Source organism: Lycium ferocissimum, chromosome 2, assembly GCF_029784015.1.
Source record: "Lycium ferocissimum isolate CSIRO_LF1 chromosome 2, AGI_CSIRO_Lferr_CH_V1, whole genome shotgun sequence".
Taxonomy (NCBI): Eukaryota; Viridiplantae; Streptophyta; class Magnoliopsida; order Solanales; family Solanaceae; genus Lycium; species Lycium ferocissimum.
The window spans coordinates 42,444,199-42,465,967 of record NC_081343.1 but is presented as its reverse complement, the minus strand read 5'-3'; the positions used below and the strand labels follow the sequence as shown (position 1 = coordinate 42,465,967).

The 21,769-nt window shown below is 33.6% G+C and overlaps 3 protein-coding genes and 1 non-coding gene across 4 annotated transcripts; 3 read left to right on the top strand and 1 right to left on the bottom strand.

Annotated features, from left to right (window-relative positions):
• Positions 1 to 6,638: 6,638 nt before the first annotated feature.
• Positions 6,639 to 7,544, bottom strand: LOC132047609 (uncharacterized). The gene has a single exon (XM_059438629.1). It carries the CDS (start codon positions 7,542 to 7,544, stop codon positions 6,639 to 6,641), a length of 906 nt encoding a protein of 301 aa, XP_059294612.1.
• A 9,000-nt stretch (positions 7,545 to 16,544) lies between these two features.
• Positions 16,545 to 17,739, top strand: LOC132048069 (uncharacterized). Its single transcript, XM_059439007.1, has one exon. The coding sequence runs from the start codon at positions 17,367 to 17,369 to the stop codon at positions 17,616 to 17,618; it is 252 nt and encodes an 83-aa protein (XP_059294990.1). The 5' UTR covers positions 16,545 to 17,366; the 3' UTR covers positions 17,619 to 17,739.
• A 717-nt stretch (positions 17,740 to 18,456) lies between these two features.
• TRNAS-AGA (transfer RNA serine (anticodon AGA)) lies at positions 18,457 to 18,538 on the top strand. Its single transcript has one exon. It is a non-coding gene; the product is annotated as a tRNA-Ser (tRNA).
• Positions 18,539 to 20,043: 1,505 nt separating this feature from the next.
• Positions 20,044 to 20,549, top strand: LOC132038312 (uncharacterized). Its single transcript, XM_059428995.1, has one exon. It carries the CDS (start codon positions 20,141 to 20,143, stop codon positions 20,345 to 20,347), a length of 207 nt encoding a protein of 68 aa, XP_059284978.1. The 5' UTR covers positions 20,044 to 20,140; the 3' UTR covers positions 20,348 to 20,549.
• Positions 20,550 to 21,769: the final 1,220 nt, after the last annotated feature.

Below are 21,769 nucleotides of genomic sequence, written 5' to 3'. Positions count from 1 at the left end.
AAAATCACATTAGCAACCACAAAAAACAGCCAACGATTACAACTTCAATTTGAACCATCAAACCTTCATTTTCATCATAGAATCTACAACAACAACAACCAAGAATACTAAGTAAATTTAATTCCTTCTACACAAAACAGCCGCCCATAAAGCTTACAACACCAACATACATGGTTCCATAAATTTTGTCCATATCTACACATTACAACATGCTCAAAACACCCCTAATACATGTAAAAGAGGATTAAATCTTACCTTAGCACTTGACTTTTCAACTTGGCTAGAATTTGTGCCTTGAATTAACACTTGTTCTTGCTACTCCAACGACTACTCCACGTTGTTATACACCTTCTAAGGAGTTGAAATACTTGAAGAAAATATTTTTTTTTGGCCAAAACTTCATGGACTCAATCTCGGCCAGCCATGGCCGAGAGTCTTTCTCTCTATCTCCTAGGTTCTTCTAGTGTTGTGAAGATGATGAAATGAATTGTGAGTCATCCTTTTGACTTAAATATAGACCCTTCAAGATGAACACATGTACCACTCATAGTTTAAACTAATCAAATTTGGCCAACCCCGAGGGGAGGCCCGCACCACACGGCCACATGGCCTTTTCTTTTCTTTTTTCATTTCATGAAATAATTAGCATGAATAAATTAATTCCAAATTTCCCTTAATATTTCCACACCACTAAAATTCATAAGCAACTTGCACTACAACAAACCGGAAAATAGCCTTGTCCTTAACTTATCGCAGTTAGCTCGGAATATCCCAATGTACAAAATACGGGATATAACACCCATCATGGCCCGTAGTCGGGTCGTGACAGATGGTTTATATATGTTCCTGCTGCTACACTTCCAAACTGCTCCATATAGTACCAATTATTAAAGTTCTTCAACAACTACGGCAGCTACTGTAGTTACTGCAGATGTAGGACAACTACTGCATTTGTCCAACAACTGCAACAGTTGTCCATCAACTGCAGCAGTTGTAGGACAACTCCAACAGTTGGTTACTAACATTGTTGGTTACTAACATTGAACTATTTATTGATTTTATCTTTTGCAGCATTTTTTACTGAATATTCAAACTTGTTATCTTAAATACAAATGCAAAATCAGATTGTGCACCCTTTTCTTTTTCCAACAAACATAGAGAAAGGGAAGGATTATATTCAAGATATTACGCCTTTTGACGATGGTCGGATCCAAACATTGATGTTTTAAAAGGCGGGTTAGTTGGCACATGTAACAACTATAAAACTAGATATAGTTGGTGGTGAGGAGAATGCGAGAGGCGGTGGCGAGGAGAGTGTTGTGAGAGATTATGGTGTTGAGCAGAGAGTTACTACCCAAACCATTAGTCCACACATGGACTTTAATATTCGTAGATCTTTTGGTGGGGTAGGAGGAGGAGACTCGTATGCAGCCGATCTTGGTATGGACGTAGATACTCCTGGAGTGACAAAAACAACAGGTGTGAATATCTCCAAGGTCTCTTGTTGCTGTGAATGCAAAAAATGTTGTCATAAGCATAATGCTCTTTTGGAGGCAATAAATTCATTGTCAGTGAAGTTGGAAAATCAGCAGCCAAAGAGGAATAGATTTCCGAGCTACGTAATTGATAACGTCCAAATCCACTCCTCAAAGAGAAAGTGTACACGGTCGTATACAATATAATTTACCCAACTATGAGTCGGGATCGATCCCACAGGGAACAATATACTAGGCGATTAAGAAAGTAAGGAACTTTCACTTACTAAGCTAAGCCAAACGATTGATAATATTTTGGTTTGTTGAGAAAATTATAACTAATATGAAAATATAAACTAATCTAGAAAGCAAGTAAAATGATTAATGGCCACAAGCATGGATACAAAAGAAATTAATCTCAAGTAATGATCCAATGTATTTTACAATTTTACAACTATGAGCGGGTTTATGTTAATAGATAATGATTTCTAAAATCTCATTGAAAGTCTCTCAACCAAATCAATGAATTTCACTCTAAGCTTTTTCAAGCCTTAGAGTGTGATGTTAAACACAATCAATTCAACCTCAAGTTAACTATCCTATCTCTAGCTCAAGTTATTAGATGGATTTAATGACCCAAATTCTTGCTATCTAACTCTTTTCCTAACTTTCACTTTCTTTCTCAAGCAAAGTAAAAGTACTTAGGCACAAATAATGTTTGCAACCATTAAGAGACATTTAAGCATGAAGAGTTGATAGAAAAATATTAACCCACTTCATTAGAAATAAAAATTGTTCAATATATAAGCAAAACAAGAGATTTAATTCAACACTTGCTAATGGATATTCTCATAAACAAGATGCAAGTGAGAGAATAAAATACAACACACTTAAATATTCAATACATAAAAAAGGAATTGAAGAAAGGGTTAAAAGTTTTATCATTCAAGAGCTCCCAATCTTCTCCTCCAATGGTGTGGTTGATGATGAACCCTAGCTCCAAGCTTGAAATGTGGCCAAAGATGACAAATAATGTTTTCAAGCTTGCTTTTGTAGTCCCAAAATTTTCCCACTCAAAATTAGACCAAAACAGCCCCTGATTTTCGTTTTTGCAAATCTGTCCCGTTTTTGCAAAACTGTCCAGTTTTGACAGTTTTGCAAAACTGTCCAATTTGGCTTCTTTTTTACTTTATTTTCACTTGGTTTCTTTCAATCACTTCTAAATCACATAAAACCTGTAAAATAGATGTAAACGATATTAAATGCACTATTTTCTCAATCAAACATAGCAAAAATATAAGATTAAAGAAGAGATAAGTTGGTAAAATACTAATTTATCAGTAATGCGATCTCCTTATACTCCCGAATTAAGGAGAAGGTTGGCCATAAATACCAAAGCCAAGAATGGGAGGACAAAAAATAAATTAAGGGTGGATCTATACAAACCTCTTGTGACGGAGAAGATAGAAGCCTTTAAAGACTTCCTTAGTAAGAAGGAAGAAGAAAGAAGAATGTACCTAAGTGATGAATTCAATTACCAAGACTTGGAGAACATGACTGATCCAAATTTCTCGTTTGAGTGCAAGGTAACATCACTAATCTTTTTTTTTTTTACATATTTTAACATTAAATTTCTTTTCTTGATTGGTTCTTGTTATGGAGAAGTTGATAGAGACGTTTTGGAGCTTTCTTGGCTAAATTATATTGGACATTTTCTTTTATATATTTTAACATTAACTGATATTTCTTGTGGAAATCTCTACAAAGCCTACTATTAACTATTAAAGTTCTTCAACAACTACTGCAGCTACTGGAGTTGTAGGACAACTACAACAGTTGTCCATCAACTGCAATGGTTGTTTGACAATTACAATTCATTGTTGGTTACTAACATTGAACTGTTTATTGATTTTATCTTTTGAAGCATGTTAATGAGATTTTGTTCCTGATGCGCAAGAGACAGATTTGGTTCCCCAGGCACTATAACCAAACAGATCTAATTTTGGATTTGAACTTTTATGACAACTTGCATAATGTTTACAAGGTTTTGAGTGATAAAAGTTTGGTGAACGGTGCCCCACCAATGAATGAGGTACTCTCATTGTTTGAGATTGACAGTGACATACTTAAATATTGTTCTGGGATAAGACCTTACCCATATGGTCGGAAGTGGGATGGAGCAAAAAGAATTTACACTGTGATGAACATAAAGTGTAAACACTTTATTGCACTTGAATTTCTAACGGAGAAGGGCTTGATTCAAGTCTATGATTGCAATACTGATGAGTGTGATGAGCAGACTTTCCTTATATTTATCCAACCTGTTCTCCAATTATGGCCCAAACTACTCAAGCAAAGTGGAGTGTTCAACTATTTGCCTGAAAATTTACTAAATGAAGCATGGTCGTATGAGCGTCTAAAGGATATCCCGAGAAACATGTCTAGGAAGGCTTATGGACCGTACTCTTGTGCATTTATTGATCACCTTCTTATTTGGACCGATATGACACTCGGTGACAACAGTGGTGGACAATTTTAGGCTAAGATATGTTGTTGCAATGCTTGAGAAGGAATTAAAACCTTAGGGGATTGGTTGTGTATGGGATTGCTTTTTGTACTTTATTTAATGGCTATTTTGGTTAATGGACAACTAGTTCTTTTTGTACTTTATTTAATGGCCAATTCGGTTAATGGACAACTAGTTGTTCTTTTTGTACTTTATTTAATGGCCATTTCGGTTAATGGACAACTAGTTCTTTTTGTACTTTATTTAATGGCCATTTCGGTTAATGGACAACTAGTTCTTGTGTTAATTTTTTATTTAGTTGTTCTGGTAATTTTTTATTTGGTTGTGTATGGGATTGCTTTTTGTACTTTATTTAATTATTATTTCTATGATTTATGTAGTTGCTCAACAACTGCTTTAGTTGTCCCAGCAACTCTTTTAGTTGTCCCTTCAACTGCTTAAGTTGTTCCAGCAATTCATAGTTTATGCCTAACAACTATTTAGTTGTGCCGACAACTATAGAAGTTGTTCCACCAACTCAATCAGTTGTTCGACAACTTCAGTAGTTGTCCCAGCAATTGCTTTAGTTGTACGACAACTACTGAAGTTGTTGGCTTACATCTAAAAGAATCATTGAATCACTTGGTTTATCCTTGATAATTCCTAAAATGGCTCGATCGATCTTCGGTTATCATTGAATCACTTGGTTTATCCATAATAATTCCTAAAATGGCTCGATCGATCTTCGGTTATTATTGAATCACTTGGTTTATCCTTAATAATTCCTAAAATGGCTCGATCGATCTTCGGTTATCATTGAATCACTTGGTTTATCCTTAATAATTCCTAAAATGGCTCGATCGATCTTCGGTTATCATTGAATCACTTGGTTTATCCTTAATAATTCCTAAAATGGCTCGATCGATCTTCGATTATCATTGAATAACTTGGTTTATCCTTAATAATTCCTAAAATGGCTCGATCGATCTTCGATTATCATTGAATCACTTGGTTTATCCTTAATAATTCCTAAAATGGCTCGATCAATCTTCGGTTATCATTGAATCACTTGGTTTATCCTTAATAATTCATTGTTTATGCCCATCAACTATGTTAGTTGTGCCAATCACTTGGTTGTTCCACCAATAATTCTAAAAAGCTCGATCGATGTTCCGAAATCATTGAATCACTTAGTTTACGACAACTACGAAGTTGTTGGCTTATGTCGAAAAATTATTCCAATCAACTTGCTTTATCAACAACTACAAAAGTTGTTCTAAAATGGCTTGATCGATCTTACTAAAGGCTATCAACTGCATTGGTTTATTCCTTAACTTCGGTATTGTGCAATGGCTCGATCGATCTTCGGTATCATTGAACAACTTGGTTTATCCTTAGAAAACTCTAACAATTAGCTCGATCGATCTTTAATAGAATGAGTTCGTTAACACAACATAGTTTATCAAATGTCTCGATTAACACAAGCTCAAAAATATCTTCAACAATGTTTGTTAAAACAAAATCACTTGGTTTAGTACGGATAGTAATAATACAACATAAAATCATGAAATTACACCACGGCATGTTCTTCGATTCCATCATTTGTAGGGCATGTACTTTTTTTGGTTTATATGAAGCATTTATTAAACTTCTTCTTTGAAAATCCTTCCGATCCGGTGTACTTCGATTATCATTTCCCTTCCCCGTTTGGTTTTCTTTTCGGTAAGGTATTCGTCTTTGTAAAATCTCCGGAGGAGTCATCAATTCTTCCAGTTAATAAAAACTTGGGTTTATCCTTAATAATTCGTATACTCTACCCATAATACGAAAAAAGTTAGTTGTAAATCATCTTTCCATATCCGTCTCCGAATTTATAGAAGCATGTGAACATGGTATTTTGTCCAAGTCAAACTCTCGACACGAACATGTTTTTCGTAGATCAACCATTGAGACTTTCCCCAGTTATAGTGAACATGTCTTCATCTATTCGATGGACTAATAACTTATTTCCATTCTTGTTAATCATTATTTTCTTTTTCGGTGAAAAGAATTATTCCAACAACTTGTTAAGTTGTGCAACATCACTATAGAAGTTGTTCCACCAACTCCTACTTATAGCATTGAATAGGGCGACAACTATGGGAATTCTCTTTCTTACATTAAAAGAACTTTCCAACAACTCGCAGTTGTGCAACAACTATATAAAAGTCAAAATTATTAAGAATCTGAATACAAAGGACTGCAGGCTCCTAACAACTATTGCAGTTGCTAGAAGAAATCTCTTTAGTTGTCAACACGATTCTGGGCAAGCTAGTTGAAGTTGTTCCAACAAGCTGCAGCTTGTTTCAAGAATCGCAATAATTGTTGTGGACCTGCAATATTTAAATTTGAACCAGTAAGATAGTTTACCTGTTTCCTGGGAAGTATGCTCTACTCCATTTATGAAAGCCAACATTCTCAAGATAATCGGTGACTTGTGCATTGATATATCTGATTTCTTCAAAATGGTCATTGAACAGATCTCTACGGTATGCTTTAGTTGCATGATAAAAATGTCCAAGAAAATCCCCACAATGAAATTATTTTCTTGCATTTCAAAGAAGATGCCTTGTGCAACATCCGTGGTGTGCTTGAGTAAATCTTTGATACCATTTTTCCTATGCTTGGATGCCTATCGAAATTATGCAAAACTCCGTAGTATTAGGGACTATGTCTAGCAATTTCTCAAAAAAGTATTCATATGAAGCATCACACTCCTTATCTACTACACAAAATGCAACAGGAAAAATATGATTTTCTGTATCTTGTGCCACAGCAGATAGCAAAACTCCCTCGTAAGGCCCCCTTAAGAATGTCCCATCAATGGCTAACACTTTTCTCATATGCACAAATCCCCTAATCCAAGATCCATAAGATACAAAGAAATATTTGAACCTCCCTTTGTTATCAACTTTCAGCGATGTCTTACTTCCTTCATTTACAGTCCGAAGCATATAACTGTAAGCATCTAGAACTGCATACTCGTGGGCAGGTGTCCCTCTTATCATAGCTTTAGCAATCTCACTGGCCTTCCATGACTTCCAGTAACTAATCTTACAACCTAGTTCAGCTTGAGTTGCATTTCTTATTTTTTTTGTGGATGGACCTTTTCCGTTCAAGAACAAATAGTGTATGTATTGTCCAATGACGTCCGCTGAAGCATGTGGATGATGGCTTGTAAGATGTTGCGCCCCACATGAGTGAATGTTGCGGTAAACGACAATTTCAAATCTAGCACAACTTTTGAGCTTTATAGCTCGTAACCACCAATCACAACCCAGATCTACACATCTAACACAATATACATCTTCACTATTCTTCACTGGTTTGAATCTTTGATCTTTCTTCACGGAAGCAAGCTTCAACAAACTAATTAATTTGTGTTTGTCCTTGAAAGTCTTATACTTATAAAAAACTGTGCCGTCATCATCTACGTGGCTGCCTTGCATTGGTAAAGGATATTGTGTATCTCCTTCATTTATCGGAATATCCATAGCCACAAGATGCTCTTCATCGTTTGTCATATTTGGTTCCATTTGCCCGAATTTGTTCCTCTGCCATTTTTTCAACCACAAACACCCTTAGAATGGGCTTGTTTGGATCACAAAATAAAACCGCAAATCAAGATCATTCCGCATCGGAGAAAAGACATCCCTTTTGCTTTTTAGCGAAGCCAAGCATGTAACTAATGGAAAGATCATCTTTATCACAAGTTAACCCAAACCTAGAAACGATGATCTCAACCAACTCATCATACGTAGCATGCTTGCTTATCATTATTGGTACTGTCTCTCGACCCTTCGAACGCTAAGTATACCGAGTAGCATTCTCCACCCATTCGCCAGGTAAATCAACTCCTATTATTGTTTGGTCTTCCATTGATAGTCACAATACCTGAAGATATCACAAAAATACATATTTTAGTGGTCTTACAAGAGAGAGCTATTCATCAAACATCTTTAAAATTGCTAAAAAACCTTGGTTACTTATCCCTACACCTCTTTAGTTGTCCTACAACCATCGACAGCTGTCAGACAACTTTAGTAGTTTTGGGGGACGACTTTGTATTCAACTATTTATTCCAACAACTAATAAGTTATTCCATAGTTTTACTAGTTGTCCTGACAACTAATCAGTTAATCAACAACTAAACACAGTTGTCGGACAACTTTAGTAGTTGTTGGGATAACTTCTATGATTGTCCAACTATTTGTTGTGACAACTACAAAAGTTGTTCCACTATCGAATTAGTTGTCCTATCAACTATTCAGTAGTCCGACAACTACACACAGTTGTCGGGCAACTGTAGTAGTTGTTAGGAAAATTTCTATATTTGTTAGACAATGTTCAATTGTTTCAGTCAACAGCTTTAGGAGTTGTCCGGACAACTACGAAAGTTGTTGATAGAAACAACCAAATTGGGTTTGCTAAACCCAGCTGAAGAATGTACAAAAATTAATCTTTTTCACTTACCAACAATAAATGAATGGTCCTTTGAAGTATTTCCAAACTCAAGAACGAAGCAAATGCAGTCCAACAAACCCAATAATATTTTGATATTTTTCCCCACAATTTTTCTCTAAAAATCTTCTCAACAAAAACACAAATACAATCTTGGATCTACTATTTAAAAACGTTTTGGGAGAGTTAGATTCCTAAAGAAGAAGAAGAAGAAGAAGAAGAAGAAGAAGAAAAATAAGGAGGAAGAGGAGGAAAATAGGTTGAGCATCAATGGCTAGACATGGGAAGAAGACTAAGAAAAATGGCAGGTACGTTTTTTACCTTATTTTGATATAATAAGTATAGAGGTAAAAATGTAAAAGTAAAAAGTTTGGGGTTGCTGAAAAAAGTTTATTAATGAAGTTTGATCTCATTAGCATTGATTAGTTAATTGTCCCTTCTACCTAATTTTTAAAACTTGAAGGACTCACACTTAATTGACAAACTTATTTGTCACTTTTAATTCAATCCCCCCTTTTATTGCACTTGCTCTTTTCTCTCTTTTCCATAATTCTCTCTCTCCCTCATGATTATTTGGTAACTTTTTTATTTTTTATTTTTTTTATGCCGACAACTTTTTTGAAAAATACCATTAATATATTTCAAGTATTTTCATTTTTATTAGAATCTTATTTTTTTGTCTTTTCCTATTTTTTTCTTTTTATTTTCAAAAGGAACCTTGGCGTAACTGGTAAAGTTGCTGTCATGTGACCAGAAAGTCATAGGTTCGAGCCGTGAAAACATCCTCTTGCAGAAATGCGGGGGCTAAATACGTCCGATAGTGGTCAGTGCAGCTCTTTCCATGAACACAATAATTTATTTATTTTCTCTTAATTTGGAATTCAAATGTATATTACAAATGCTATATTAACATATTACAAATTGGATAGGTTGTTCTTATGTATTTTTCTATTTCAATAGGTTGTTCTTATGTATTTTTCTATTTCAATGATGTATGCAACAAACCATATACTAGCGGTATATATTAATTATATACATATTTTAGTAGTCTGTTTAATAATTTTGTTAATTTGAATGTATTATAATGTCTCTATACAATTCGTATATTTCGTATAATGAATGTATGTATATATATATATATTAATGGAATATTAACATAACTGTATAAAATACTTGAAATATATTAATGATAATTTTTGAAGAAGTTAGCACAAAAAAATGGAAGAAAAGATATCAGAAAATTATGAGGGAGAGAGAAAAAAGAGCAAGTGCAATAGAAGTGCATCGATGAGAATAGATTCCTTAATTAATGGAGGGAGTTATAAACATTTAAATGGGGGGATGGCCCGTGAACAGGAAGGAGATATGAGGGTATACAATCAGCTCTATTTGCTAAAACTTCAGTATTGTAAAGTTGAGAAAAGGGCCAAAATAATACATTATGTTTGAGTTTGAACCAAAAAATCGTACGTATTTTTAACGTAGCACTAATAGTATATTATGTTTGCGTAAGTAGTGCGAAAGATCCCAAATATCTTTTTAAAATATAACGAGAAAGAAAAATGCCCCCGAACTTTTAGAAAAGATATAAAAATACCCTTTATTCATCTATTTTACTAAAATTACCCCTCAATTCAACTTTTTGGGCCGATTATTTCCTTAGACTAACGGACAACACTAATTTTTTTTTTCAAAATCGAAAAAGCTTTTTTATAAAAATCTAAAAAAATTAAATTTTTTTTATGGAAAAATTGTGTTTTAAAAAAAAAAAACCAGTTAGTTTTTCACATTTTACTTAAAAAAAACAATCAGTTTTTCAGATTTAAAAATTGAATTTTCTAAAAAAAATGGGTTTCCACCCGTTAAAAAAAAGTTTTTCAAATTTAAAAAAATTCCACATGTTTTAATGAAAATCCAATTTTGTTTTATATATATATATATATATATATATATATATATATATATATATATATATAAGGCTTACTACATTTGTTTTTTTAAAAAAACGGGTTTTGAAAAATTACATTTGTTTTTTAAAAAAACGGGTTTTGAAATTTTTTTTTTTCCTTATTCTACAAATAACGATTTTTCAAATTTCTTTTAAAAAAAATAAATCAATTTTTCAGTAATAAAATGTCATGTGTAATTTAAATATTTTTAAAAAAAAAAAAATTAGTGTTGTCCGTTAGTCAAAGGGAATAAATGAGCCAAAAAGTTGAATTGAGGGGTAGTTTTAGCAAAATAGATGAATAAAGGGTATTTTTATACCTTTTCTAAAAGTTCAAGGGCATTTTTGTTCTTTTCCGTTAAATTTCTAAAAAAATATTTAGGAATTTGACTAAAAGTGCACCACTTATGCAAATATAATGTAGTATTAGTGCTCCATGTAAAAGAATATGTATGATTTTAGGTCCAAACACAAAGATAATGTACTATTTTGATCCTTCTCTTGTAAAGTTAAATAGATTTTTCTAAAGTTGACACCAATGTAGCTCATTATTTGAAGCAAGCTATCCCAGTGAAATCTACACAGTGAACTTTATCAATATAAAAGATCAAATCAAAGGTACACTCAATTATCTAATGCCTAATTGGTATCTCATCATTATAGTTGGCCTCGGCACTAAACCAAAACACGTTGTCTTCCATGCCCTGCAATGCTCGGAGTAGCTGTAGAATCAGTAGAGGTGATAAATTAAGCAACAGTCTAACCAACAACTTGCAATTGAACAATACTATGTAACAGTCACCATTGCCCATGGAAAATAAAGGCACTACCAGTTCCTAACTTTCTTCACCCTTGCTAAATTCGAGTATTCTAACCATGCAACATCCAAAGAGGAGTTCATATATATCTTCTATAGACACTTTATCGAATTTTTGTAAGCTTCTAGGAGACAGTTGCTCCTCATATAGCTCATTAGCTTAAAAGAAATTTGTAAAATTAAAAGGCAATGGATGAAATCAACAATGGTTATTCAATTAAACCAATAAATTCTTTTATCACAATTTATAAAGTTGAGCAAACGTTCCATTCAGTATCCACATCGAAGCTTATCAATACAAAAGGTCATCTTCTAAAGCACATTCAGTCACGATGCTCAAACTACTCAACATTTTATCGTATGCCATATTACCAATAATCAAAACTGCATCAAGTAGCAAACAGTACTTTAGCTAAATCCAGAAAGGGAAGTCCCATAGACACAAATTTTTATATAAGACTGCTGGAGATTATCAAAGTCTATGTTTCATTTCAAGGAAGGTCCAAGGAGGTTGATGATGAAAATTGAAATATCTCTAGTTTAGAGAAACAAAATCATATGAATGTCACTTAAGCACACCAAATAAGGCTAGACTGAAGCAAAGTAACAATGGCTCATGACATAAGAGGAAAAAAACTATAACACTCGCTCATAAGTAACTAACATTGAGATGCAAGAAAAATTACAGAGAACATTGAAGTGATAACACAACTGGACAGAAGCTCGAATTGGGTAGGAATGGAATATGATTTAGATGTAAGGATAGATCTTAAAAACGACTTCAAGGATGCTTTGAGACTGCAGAGAAGCTCATATTGGGTAGGACATGGGAAAACACCCACATAAACACAAATAAAAGCGATAGCAGAAAGCAAATTCAGGGTTGTGACTAATGCATTAATACTTAATCCCAGAGCAATTGGTAATGCCATTTCATAGATTCAATATCCAAATCAAATAACATAAAATCTGTATGAAAAAAAATTCCAGTTTTGGATCAACATGCAAAGCTAATAGTCGATCTGAAACTCAATTGTCCACCGAAACAGATTGATCCACCCAACACGAAAAGACTCTCTCTGTACACAATTGATTAGATTCCTGATAACATCAACTGAGCAGAACTAAGCAAAAGCAACAAATGGAAAGAGGAAAAAGATATGGCTTCTTTCAATCAGATTACCTGATTTGATTAAGCAAAAAGCAGATGCTTTGCTTATACTAAAAACAGAAAGCTAGTTCAGTAGAAAAGAAAACCATTATCCTAAATCCAAAACTAATTCTAGCTAAAAACCAAAAAAAAAAATCCCATTTTGGGTATAAATCAATAAGTAGCTTACCAAATAAGCAAACGTTAACCAAGCAAAGGGGAAAAGCTTTGAATACCTAACAATGGTAGATGCCTAAATAGGAAGTGCTTCTAACCAAGAAAAAGAAAAATGATAAGGGAAAAGAGAAGAAGATATGTGCGAAAATTGATTGATAGAATAAACATACCTGTTAGATCCAAAATAGTGCCATGGACATCAACAACACAAGCACAGACCGAGAAAGAATACCGGTAGCACAAACTATACAAAGCTAATGTCAGCTTTTAGAGCCTTAGATTACAGGTGGATTAATTTTATCACATACACGCGCAAGAATTGTAGGTCTTTAATTAATGAAAAAACACATATGAAATTATAGAATGTCAAAATTACCCTTGACCTTTTTTGTAAAGGCATTAAGCACGCATGTTACTTTTTTATATATAGAAATTTAATTTTTTTTTCTTTTCAAAATGCTACATTTACTATAAAATGTGCTATATTTGTTACTTTTAAAAAGATATGTTATTCTTGTATATAAGTTTTACTAACTGTCTTAGTAAGTAAAATCTCAAGAAACTATTATAATAAGAATTAGAGTAAAGTGCATAATCAAAGAACTACACTTGAGGGATCTGAATGTAATTAACAAAACTTGAGTCCTCCATCCGAAGATCTAAGTTATCAACAATTGTGTACTGCATCAATTGCACCCGGTACAACCACCTGAGCATTAATTATAACCCCAATCAGGTTATAAAATATTTTTCAACATTTGGTGCATGCTTAAAATTTAGCTAAGCCAAAAGGGCTCTAAGGCCACTTGAATAAGTGTGATATGCGACTCGGGGTTTCTGAAGACCAATCACCAGCATATATTTTGAAGAAGTTATCTTTTTAATCAGTGCTCGTAGATGTCTAATATGTAAAACAATTCTATCTTTAACCGTAACTTTTAGCATCATTCCCCTGAAAATTACGCTCTCTCTATGATTATAAAAGTCTTCTATAGTAGGAGTAGACGAGACGATTAGTAACTTTTTTTCAAAGCATACATGCATGGAGAAACTTCATACTAGTTGATTTGGAGAAATAGAAAACTGTAGGTTCCTCTCATACTTGACTCATTTAAATTAATTGAGGCTATATAGATTTTCACAGACCATTTTTTTCTATTTAAAGTCATATCACGCCCCCATTATACAAATAAAAATAAAAAGATAAAAAGTTACTAGAAGTACTCTACATTTTTTACTTGTATAAAAATCTCTAATATATAGGGGACGGATTACGGTAGGTAGGATGAGGGCTAGCATAATTATATTAGACACCTAGACAATTCATGATGTTATTGACATCCAGTAGCATATGTATCAAAGAAGTTACGGAAGAATCAAGATGCAAAGGGTATCTGAACATCATTTTCTGCATTATATACACCACATATAGCATAATTATATTAGACACCTAGACAATTCATGATGTTATTGACATCCAGTAGCATATGTATCAAAGAAGTTACGGAAGAATCAAGATGCAAAGGGTATCTGAACATCATTTTCTGCATTATATACACCACATATATAGTAGCTTTGTTCTTGTACGCAATGGCCGTGAAAAAGAAAGCATCAGAGGCAGTAACGTTTTCTCGGAATAGCCCCAGTGGTGGACGCTGGAAAGTTAACTCATGTTGACAAAGACACTGGTCTTATCCGTTACATGAAACTATAAAAAATAAAAAAGTAAATTTGATTCCTATGTAGATAAAATTTGATTCTTATGTAGATATTGTCGCGAAGCTCGTTCAGGGAATAAAACATCGCCTATCCAGTTAAAATGATGCAGAAACTTGATCAGAGTCAAGGCTCAAGCTAAGCATTATAAACATCCATATATGTACCTAGGCTCCATGAATTAATGAGATGCATTAATATCCCGTTGTACTAGCTAGTGAATTAGCAGCTGTTAATTGGAAACAATATATACACATGAAGCAGTTAAAAAGATCTCCGGTCATGTAGTTAAAAGGTGTTGCAATTAGTGGTGTCTGCTCCCCGTTACCAAACCATTAATTAGAATGTGCTGTCAAATAAATCATTTACACCTTAAAGATGATTGGAGCCCATCATAGCTAGTGACTAAGCTCCTTTGCTGGAAGATTATACCGAATATTAAAATTACTATTTAAGCATATATAGTAGATATTGAATGTTAGCTTTTTTACGTATGTGTTTACTTAGTTTCTTTATATTTTGGATCCCTCTGTTGAAAATTTCTGGCTTCGACGTATCATTGATCGGTAACATGAAATAGGGAATCATGCATTTATGCTTCTAGATATTTCTAAAACTCTTTTGTTTAGCTACTATTGGTCGTCTTAGAAGAAACACATGTTAGATAAAAAAGAAAGATTCCAAATACTATTAATTAAGCGAAAACAGATGGATATAGCTAAAAGGACAATATAATAGTAGTTCGTGAGTGCTTCATGCTATGTTCATGTATATCTACTTGCAATAATGCAATTAAACAGTTCATAGAATTAAATTAGCTAAATGCTCATTTCTGCTACTAGTATATAAAGACCATCTCCCGATCGCCTCTCTACAATCAGAAAGAGTTCAATCAAACATCTAGCTAGGTGTAATTTAACAAAATAATACAAGGGGGAGAAATGGAATCTAGCCGCAAGCGATTCGGGCTCATCAAAGGGAAGCTGGTGAAGTCTTTGTACCGAGCAGCAGCTGCACCTAAACCTTCTTCAGCGATTCAATATGGGAGCAGCAGCAGTAGGGTCCCTAATTATCCCTCCGAGGGCTTCGTCGTGAATCAAGTAGACCGTCCTTCAACTATTCATTATCTTCATCATCATCATAATGATCATCAGCAGCCAAAGCAAAATCTGGTCCCTTATAATCCAAATAGTACTAGCTTCTCCTCAAGTAGTGCGGGAGTAGATTTCATACTGAACCCGGAGCAAGTAACCATTCCACACAAGCCCAAAATATCATTTTACATTCCACCCACGCCCGAGAGTACTGATCGAGGGTACTATAACAGTAGTACTGCTACTACTCATAATTATGCCAAGGTTGACAACGAAAACGCTGATATAGACGCAGCGAACTACATCTCAAGAGTTCAGGAGCGTTTTAGGCTTGAACGTATCAATTCTGAAAGGAAGCAGGCGCAGCAGTACTTTACACATGAGGAGGTGTTGCAGTTTCAGCAGTAAGCTGTTGCCATGATTAATGATTGCTATATGTACCTATGGAGGCATGTTAATTAGTATAATCGTTTTAGCACTGTGCCTAAAGTATTAGACTACTGTTCTTCTTATTAGGAGTAGTAATATAATTTTAAATTAGATACTTCATCTGAGCAAATATATATTGATTAAAAAAAATTGAAGTACTCCCTTTGTTCCATTTTCTTAGCTACTAGTATTATTTTATTAGTCTGTTCCAAAACAATACTAGTAATACATTTATATATTTTCTTAATAAGAAACTTTTTAAGTACTCCCTTTGTTCCAATAAACTGTTGTTTCTTTTACATGAATTTTAATTTGTCTTTTCAGCATGTTCAAAAAATAATTTGAAAATTCTTGAATTTAAAACTTTCATTGTATGTACGTATTCTTAGGACATGCTCTTATAGTCACAAAATTAAAATATGTCATAATCAACATGTTTAATCGAGATTACAAGTTCTAAGAATATTTAGCATGTGACAAAAATCATTCTTTCTATCATGTGACAAAAATCATTCTTTCTATCTTAAATTCTGTATGCAATTCAAATACTATCATATAAATTATTATTTTTAAATAAAAAATAACAGTACTCTGTATTTATTAACCCATATCGTCTCCAGTAACTGGATACGCTAGTTTTTTGAGTTGCACTTCATATCTAAGTCAATCGATTAGCTATATCATTTGGAATTACTCATATGAGATCTTTTATATTTATTCGACCCTATCCAGTTCCATTTTATTTCATTTCACTTTATATCCATTAGATATTCAAACAAAATAGCCCATCGTCTGGTTTTAAGCAAGATTTTAGGAGAGTTTCGACTTTGGCAACTATCAAATTGAAGAGTAAGTAATTGTCAATTGATATTTTTTTGTTTAAAACGAATCATTGAAAACGTAGGCTGAGTCGATGGAGAAATGCATTTTAAATATTGAAAATGATAAATTGCATGATCTTTCATTTTACTAGTTATAATGGCGAGAAATTAAAGTAGGTCATAATTTTTTTATACAACTCTTGAAACCACTCATCTTACAATTATTTCGTTATTAATATACTCTACCTAATATAGATCACTATCTCAATTTTATCTACTCACTATATATACCCCATGAATATATAGGTTAAGTAATTAGCCACTAACTTATGATATTATATTTTTATAACTTTATTTAGCTAGCTCACTGAATTATTATTCATTAATCTCTCTTTTCTTGAGGAATCCAAGTGATAAATATGCAAATCAAATCCAAAAAGAAAGCTCGCATTTTTCAGTTTATATTATTTGGAAACTTATACACAAAGCCAGTACATTCTGTCGACTTGCTCTCCATAAAGTAAAATCCCCACAATCACACTACTCCTTTCTTCCATTTTTAATACCATACGTGCATTTCACTCTCAAGTTTAGCATCCTTTCTCCTTCTCCAGTAAGTAAAAATCACTATATTAGTCTTAGAAAAATCTCCTCCATATCACCTATTTACAAAGTACCAAACAAGTAGAGAAATCATCAATCATAGCTAGCAAGAAGAAGTGTTACATAATAAATGGGAACAGATTGGGCGCCGTCGATAATAGCGGTTGGATTGTTCATAATATTGTCACCGGGACTGCTATTCCAGCTTCCTTCAAGAACAAGATTCTGCGAGTTTGGGAATATGTACACCAGTGGGATTTCAGTACTTGTTCATGCCGTCTTATACTTTTGTATATTTACCCTTTGTATTATCGCCTTTAATCTCCACATATGGTCCGATTTTTCCTTCCCTCCAATCAAGTTCCCTCCAATCAAGCTTTAGTACTACTCTTAACCTTTTTTGTGTTTCTTCCCCATATAGTTATACTATTTCACATGTAATAGTAAAAGTGTTTTACAGGATGTTATGAAGTTCATGCAAAATGAAATTAACTAGTTTTTGGGTCAGCTTTTGATCATGAGATGCTCTCTATATCTTCAACATGGAGTAGTATCTTTAAACTAGGTTGCTAGCTCGTTTGAAACGTTTTCAATTGATATTTCCTAGGAAATTCGTGTTTTTAGTAGTGATCATGCTTGTCCCACCTGTAAGTTTCATTTAAATGGTTATGTGCTCAGAGATGAATCCAGAATCTTGATCGGGTTCAAGAAAGGGCTGTTCTTATTGAGTTCTGAATAAGATATTTATGCACAGTAAGTGAATTTCTTAATAGAAATACAGGTTTTGGCTTAAAGCTACTAAGTTTTGCCGAATCCACAGCTAAAATCTTAAGATTTTGGACTGAATGCTCATATTTTTTGCACAATAGGTCTGGTATATATATGTTGCTTAGATTTTCATGGAAATTTTATCGTCTACATATATTTTACTTACATAATCATAGCATCAGATACGTCTGCTTTTAATTTGCTAAGATTGTGACGGGCTAATGTAAGAAAAACAAATCGATCTAGGATATAATCAATTATATCCCTAATAACTTAAATAGAACACATTAATAAGAGACTAACAAAATGGATATGAGAAAGTAATAACAGAGAAGTGGTGCATAATATATATGATGAAGCGGTGCATAATATAAATATGATGAAGCACAGAATGACCCATTACATTCTTACTACCATATGTTATCCGAAGGCTTAATAGTAAAAGCACAGAGGTGGACGTGCCGGAGTGGTTATCGGGCATGACTAGAAATCATGTGGGCTTTGCCCGCGCAGGTTCGAATCCTGCCGTCCACGTTGTTTATTCTTTTATTCCTTTTGCTCTGTTTGGGAGTTTGATCTGTTGATGGAATGGTCAATCAAACTTATGAGTTTGAGGGGGTTAGAATGGTCAATCATGAGACTTATGGGGTCAATCAAAAGAGTGGAGGGAGTATTTCTTTCACTAGTTTGGGTTAAATAATTGCACTTATATTTGTTTTAAGAAATTCATTTAATATGTATAAATTATTATTGTAGAACTCGGTTTAAATTCTGACCTCGCCTCCGTTGGAGAATCGCACAAAGAAAAGAAAAGGACAATGTGTGGTTCATAAAGGAACCAATTGAGCCACTGGACCAGTTGTTCATAGGAATTGTTCCAGCTTTTGGGATAAAGATATGGTATCTTAATTTCCTGTAGTAATATTAAGGCATTACGTCCTGTATCCGATCTTCTTTTTTAACTTCTATTTGATGTTCCTTTCTAAATTCTAATAAGAAGTTTAATTTGCTTTACAACAATACTGTATTGGCAAAACTCGAGAACTGTTCAAAAATCAAAATGTTGCTGTTTTAACTAGCAACATATATAATATACCTAAAGTATCATTTAATATTGTGGTCTTAAATATGTCATGCCATTTCTATAAGGTGTCATTTGGTTGGTGAACGAGTTATAGCAAAATTGTCGGGATTAAAATAATAACAATATATTTAGCTAATATATTTTTATTGGTAGATGTTTGGCTCATTGTACTAAATATAAAATATATAAGGTATATTACGAAACACGTGTTTGATTTACACTAGACAAATTGGGATAAACTTTAGTTCCAATTTTGACCTTGACAGAAGAGCTTTGGAGGACATCTTTGTCATTTTGATTTTTTATTCTGGGGTTGCTATCCCACATTAAGTGTGGTTAAAATAATACCACAAGGGTGGTATGAATAATTCCGAAATTGCTAAGTTAGTTATCCTGATATAAAATTTTATTTGAAATAAATTTCTCGTGTTTAATTATAGATATTATCCAAAATCAAGACTAACTTTATATAATTATTAGACTATCTATCCCAGAATTATAATTACATTATAATTAAAGAATAACTTGATTTTGAACCAAGCAATCCTTAAAAATATAACATAAATATTAAAATTAAACACATGCTAAATATAGAAATGTAACGCTCTTTTTAAAGTAAACTTAATACAATAATAAGACATACAAATTAAAACGAAAAGGATAAAAAAAAATTATAGTACTACCGTGCATTGGAGTAGACTATGTACCGTAGTCAACAAGCGCATAATTGGAGGACTTGACAAGAATTTGTTAGGCAACCAATAAGCTTTGTCCCGTTGGTGTCCTCCATAACATCATGGGATAGATTTGCCTTCCGCACCACCATAATCCATAACTAATAAATCAGTACTGATCTAGTTATTAAGTTACTGTAATAATGGGAATAAACTAGAAAGTGCTGTAGATTTTCATATATTCCTTTGCTTTATACGATTCTCATTATCTCGTATTTATTCCAAAGCTAGCTCTTCCTTTTTTATCTACTTGCTTTGTTTACTTTTTTCTTCCTTCCTCCTCTTCAGTTGAGTGCAGAACTAAATAAGGTTAAAAAAATGAATGATTGGGCTGGTCCGATTATAGCAACATCGCTATTTGCATTTCTATCACCGGGATTACTGTTTCAAATGCCAGGGAAGATTACGCCAGTTGATTTCATGAACATGAAGACCAGTTGGGTTTCTGTTTTGGTTCATGCTATCCTCTTTGGTTTGCTTCTTATTCTTGTCCTTGTTGTTCTCGATCTCCATCTCTATGTTTAAATTGCTAGCTAGCAAGTAGCAACGCAACAGATGTATAATATAAGAAGCTAGCACTAATTAAACATGCTCCTTGCTCTACTATTTAAATTGCTTGTTTTAAGGAGATTCATTTGATTAATAATCTTCAGAAGAATTACAACCTGAAGAAGATGACCTTCAATTAGCTATTTTTGTATTCAGTACTTTTAGTGGCTTCGATCCCCGTTTATGCGCCACAAACTTATATTTTTTGCAACTCACTACTCACATATTGTTATTTACTTGCGGGTCTCCACCACCCACCCTCTTTCTTCCTTGTTTTCCCTTCTTCTTTGCTTATGCATCTAAAGGGATTTGATTATATTGTTGAGTCCTTGAAGTAATCAAATATGACAAAGTTCTAATAGATTCTAAAGTTGAAACTCCCCCTTGGCAAATTTCAATAACCTGATTTAGCCGAAAATCCACAATCACTTGTATTGTTATAGACTGAACAGGAGAACTCAACTAAAGAAGCTAGTCTATCAGATGAGAAAAGCCACTCAAAAAACTAGTCTAATAGATGAGAGAAACCACTCAAGTCTGTAAACTCATCAGTAATTTTTTTAATCAGCAAGGAACAATTGGCACACATGTACTTCCCAGCACTGGCTGGTTTTCTCCCTATTGACCCCTTTGTTTCTATTTTTGTGTCTTTGCCACCTCTCATCTGTCTATTATTTGCTGGTGGAAGTTGAAGTGTGATACAATCATAATCTCTCAAAACAACAACTAACTTCTTCTGATGTACACCTAGAGAAGTAGTGTTTCCTATGAAATGAGATGCAAATATAATTCATTCTGTCTGTTTTATGCGAACCAAGGAAAAAAAAGAAGCACACTGCGACTGTTCATATCAAACACCACATGGTGTTAGGGATTTCTTTGCCAGGTAGAAGAATGATGGAAGAGAAGTGTTTTGTTAGTACGATTAGCTCCCGTATGATAATGCAGATCCCAAAGGGAATAAATCACAAAAGAGAGCAATTAGAAAAGGAAGAAAATAGAGAGATCTCGCAAACATATGAATATAAAAGAAGAGAGGCAAAACCAAACATGATAACCATCACCCATGGCCTAGAGAAATATCAAGAGCAAATGGCAGTCCATGCTCACTTGGATTTCAAAGGCGATGTTGCTTGGCCCCTCGGACAAAAAAGAAACATCGAGACTGCATATTGGCACGTGATTCCTATAATACATAGCAAAAGCTATGGGGTCAAAGTGTTTGGTATCAAATCCTATAGGTCTACTTTCACATTCAGAAACTTAAATTCAACAAGCTACAGTAAAATTTAACAATGATCATGAACACGAATTGCAAGTGCCAAGGCTCTGATAAAAAAAACATTTCTTGACAACTTTTTTCTTAAAGAAGATGTAGGCAGCGTATCAACTACTACT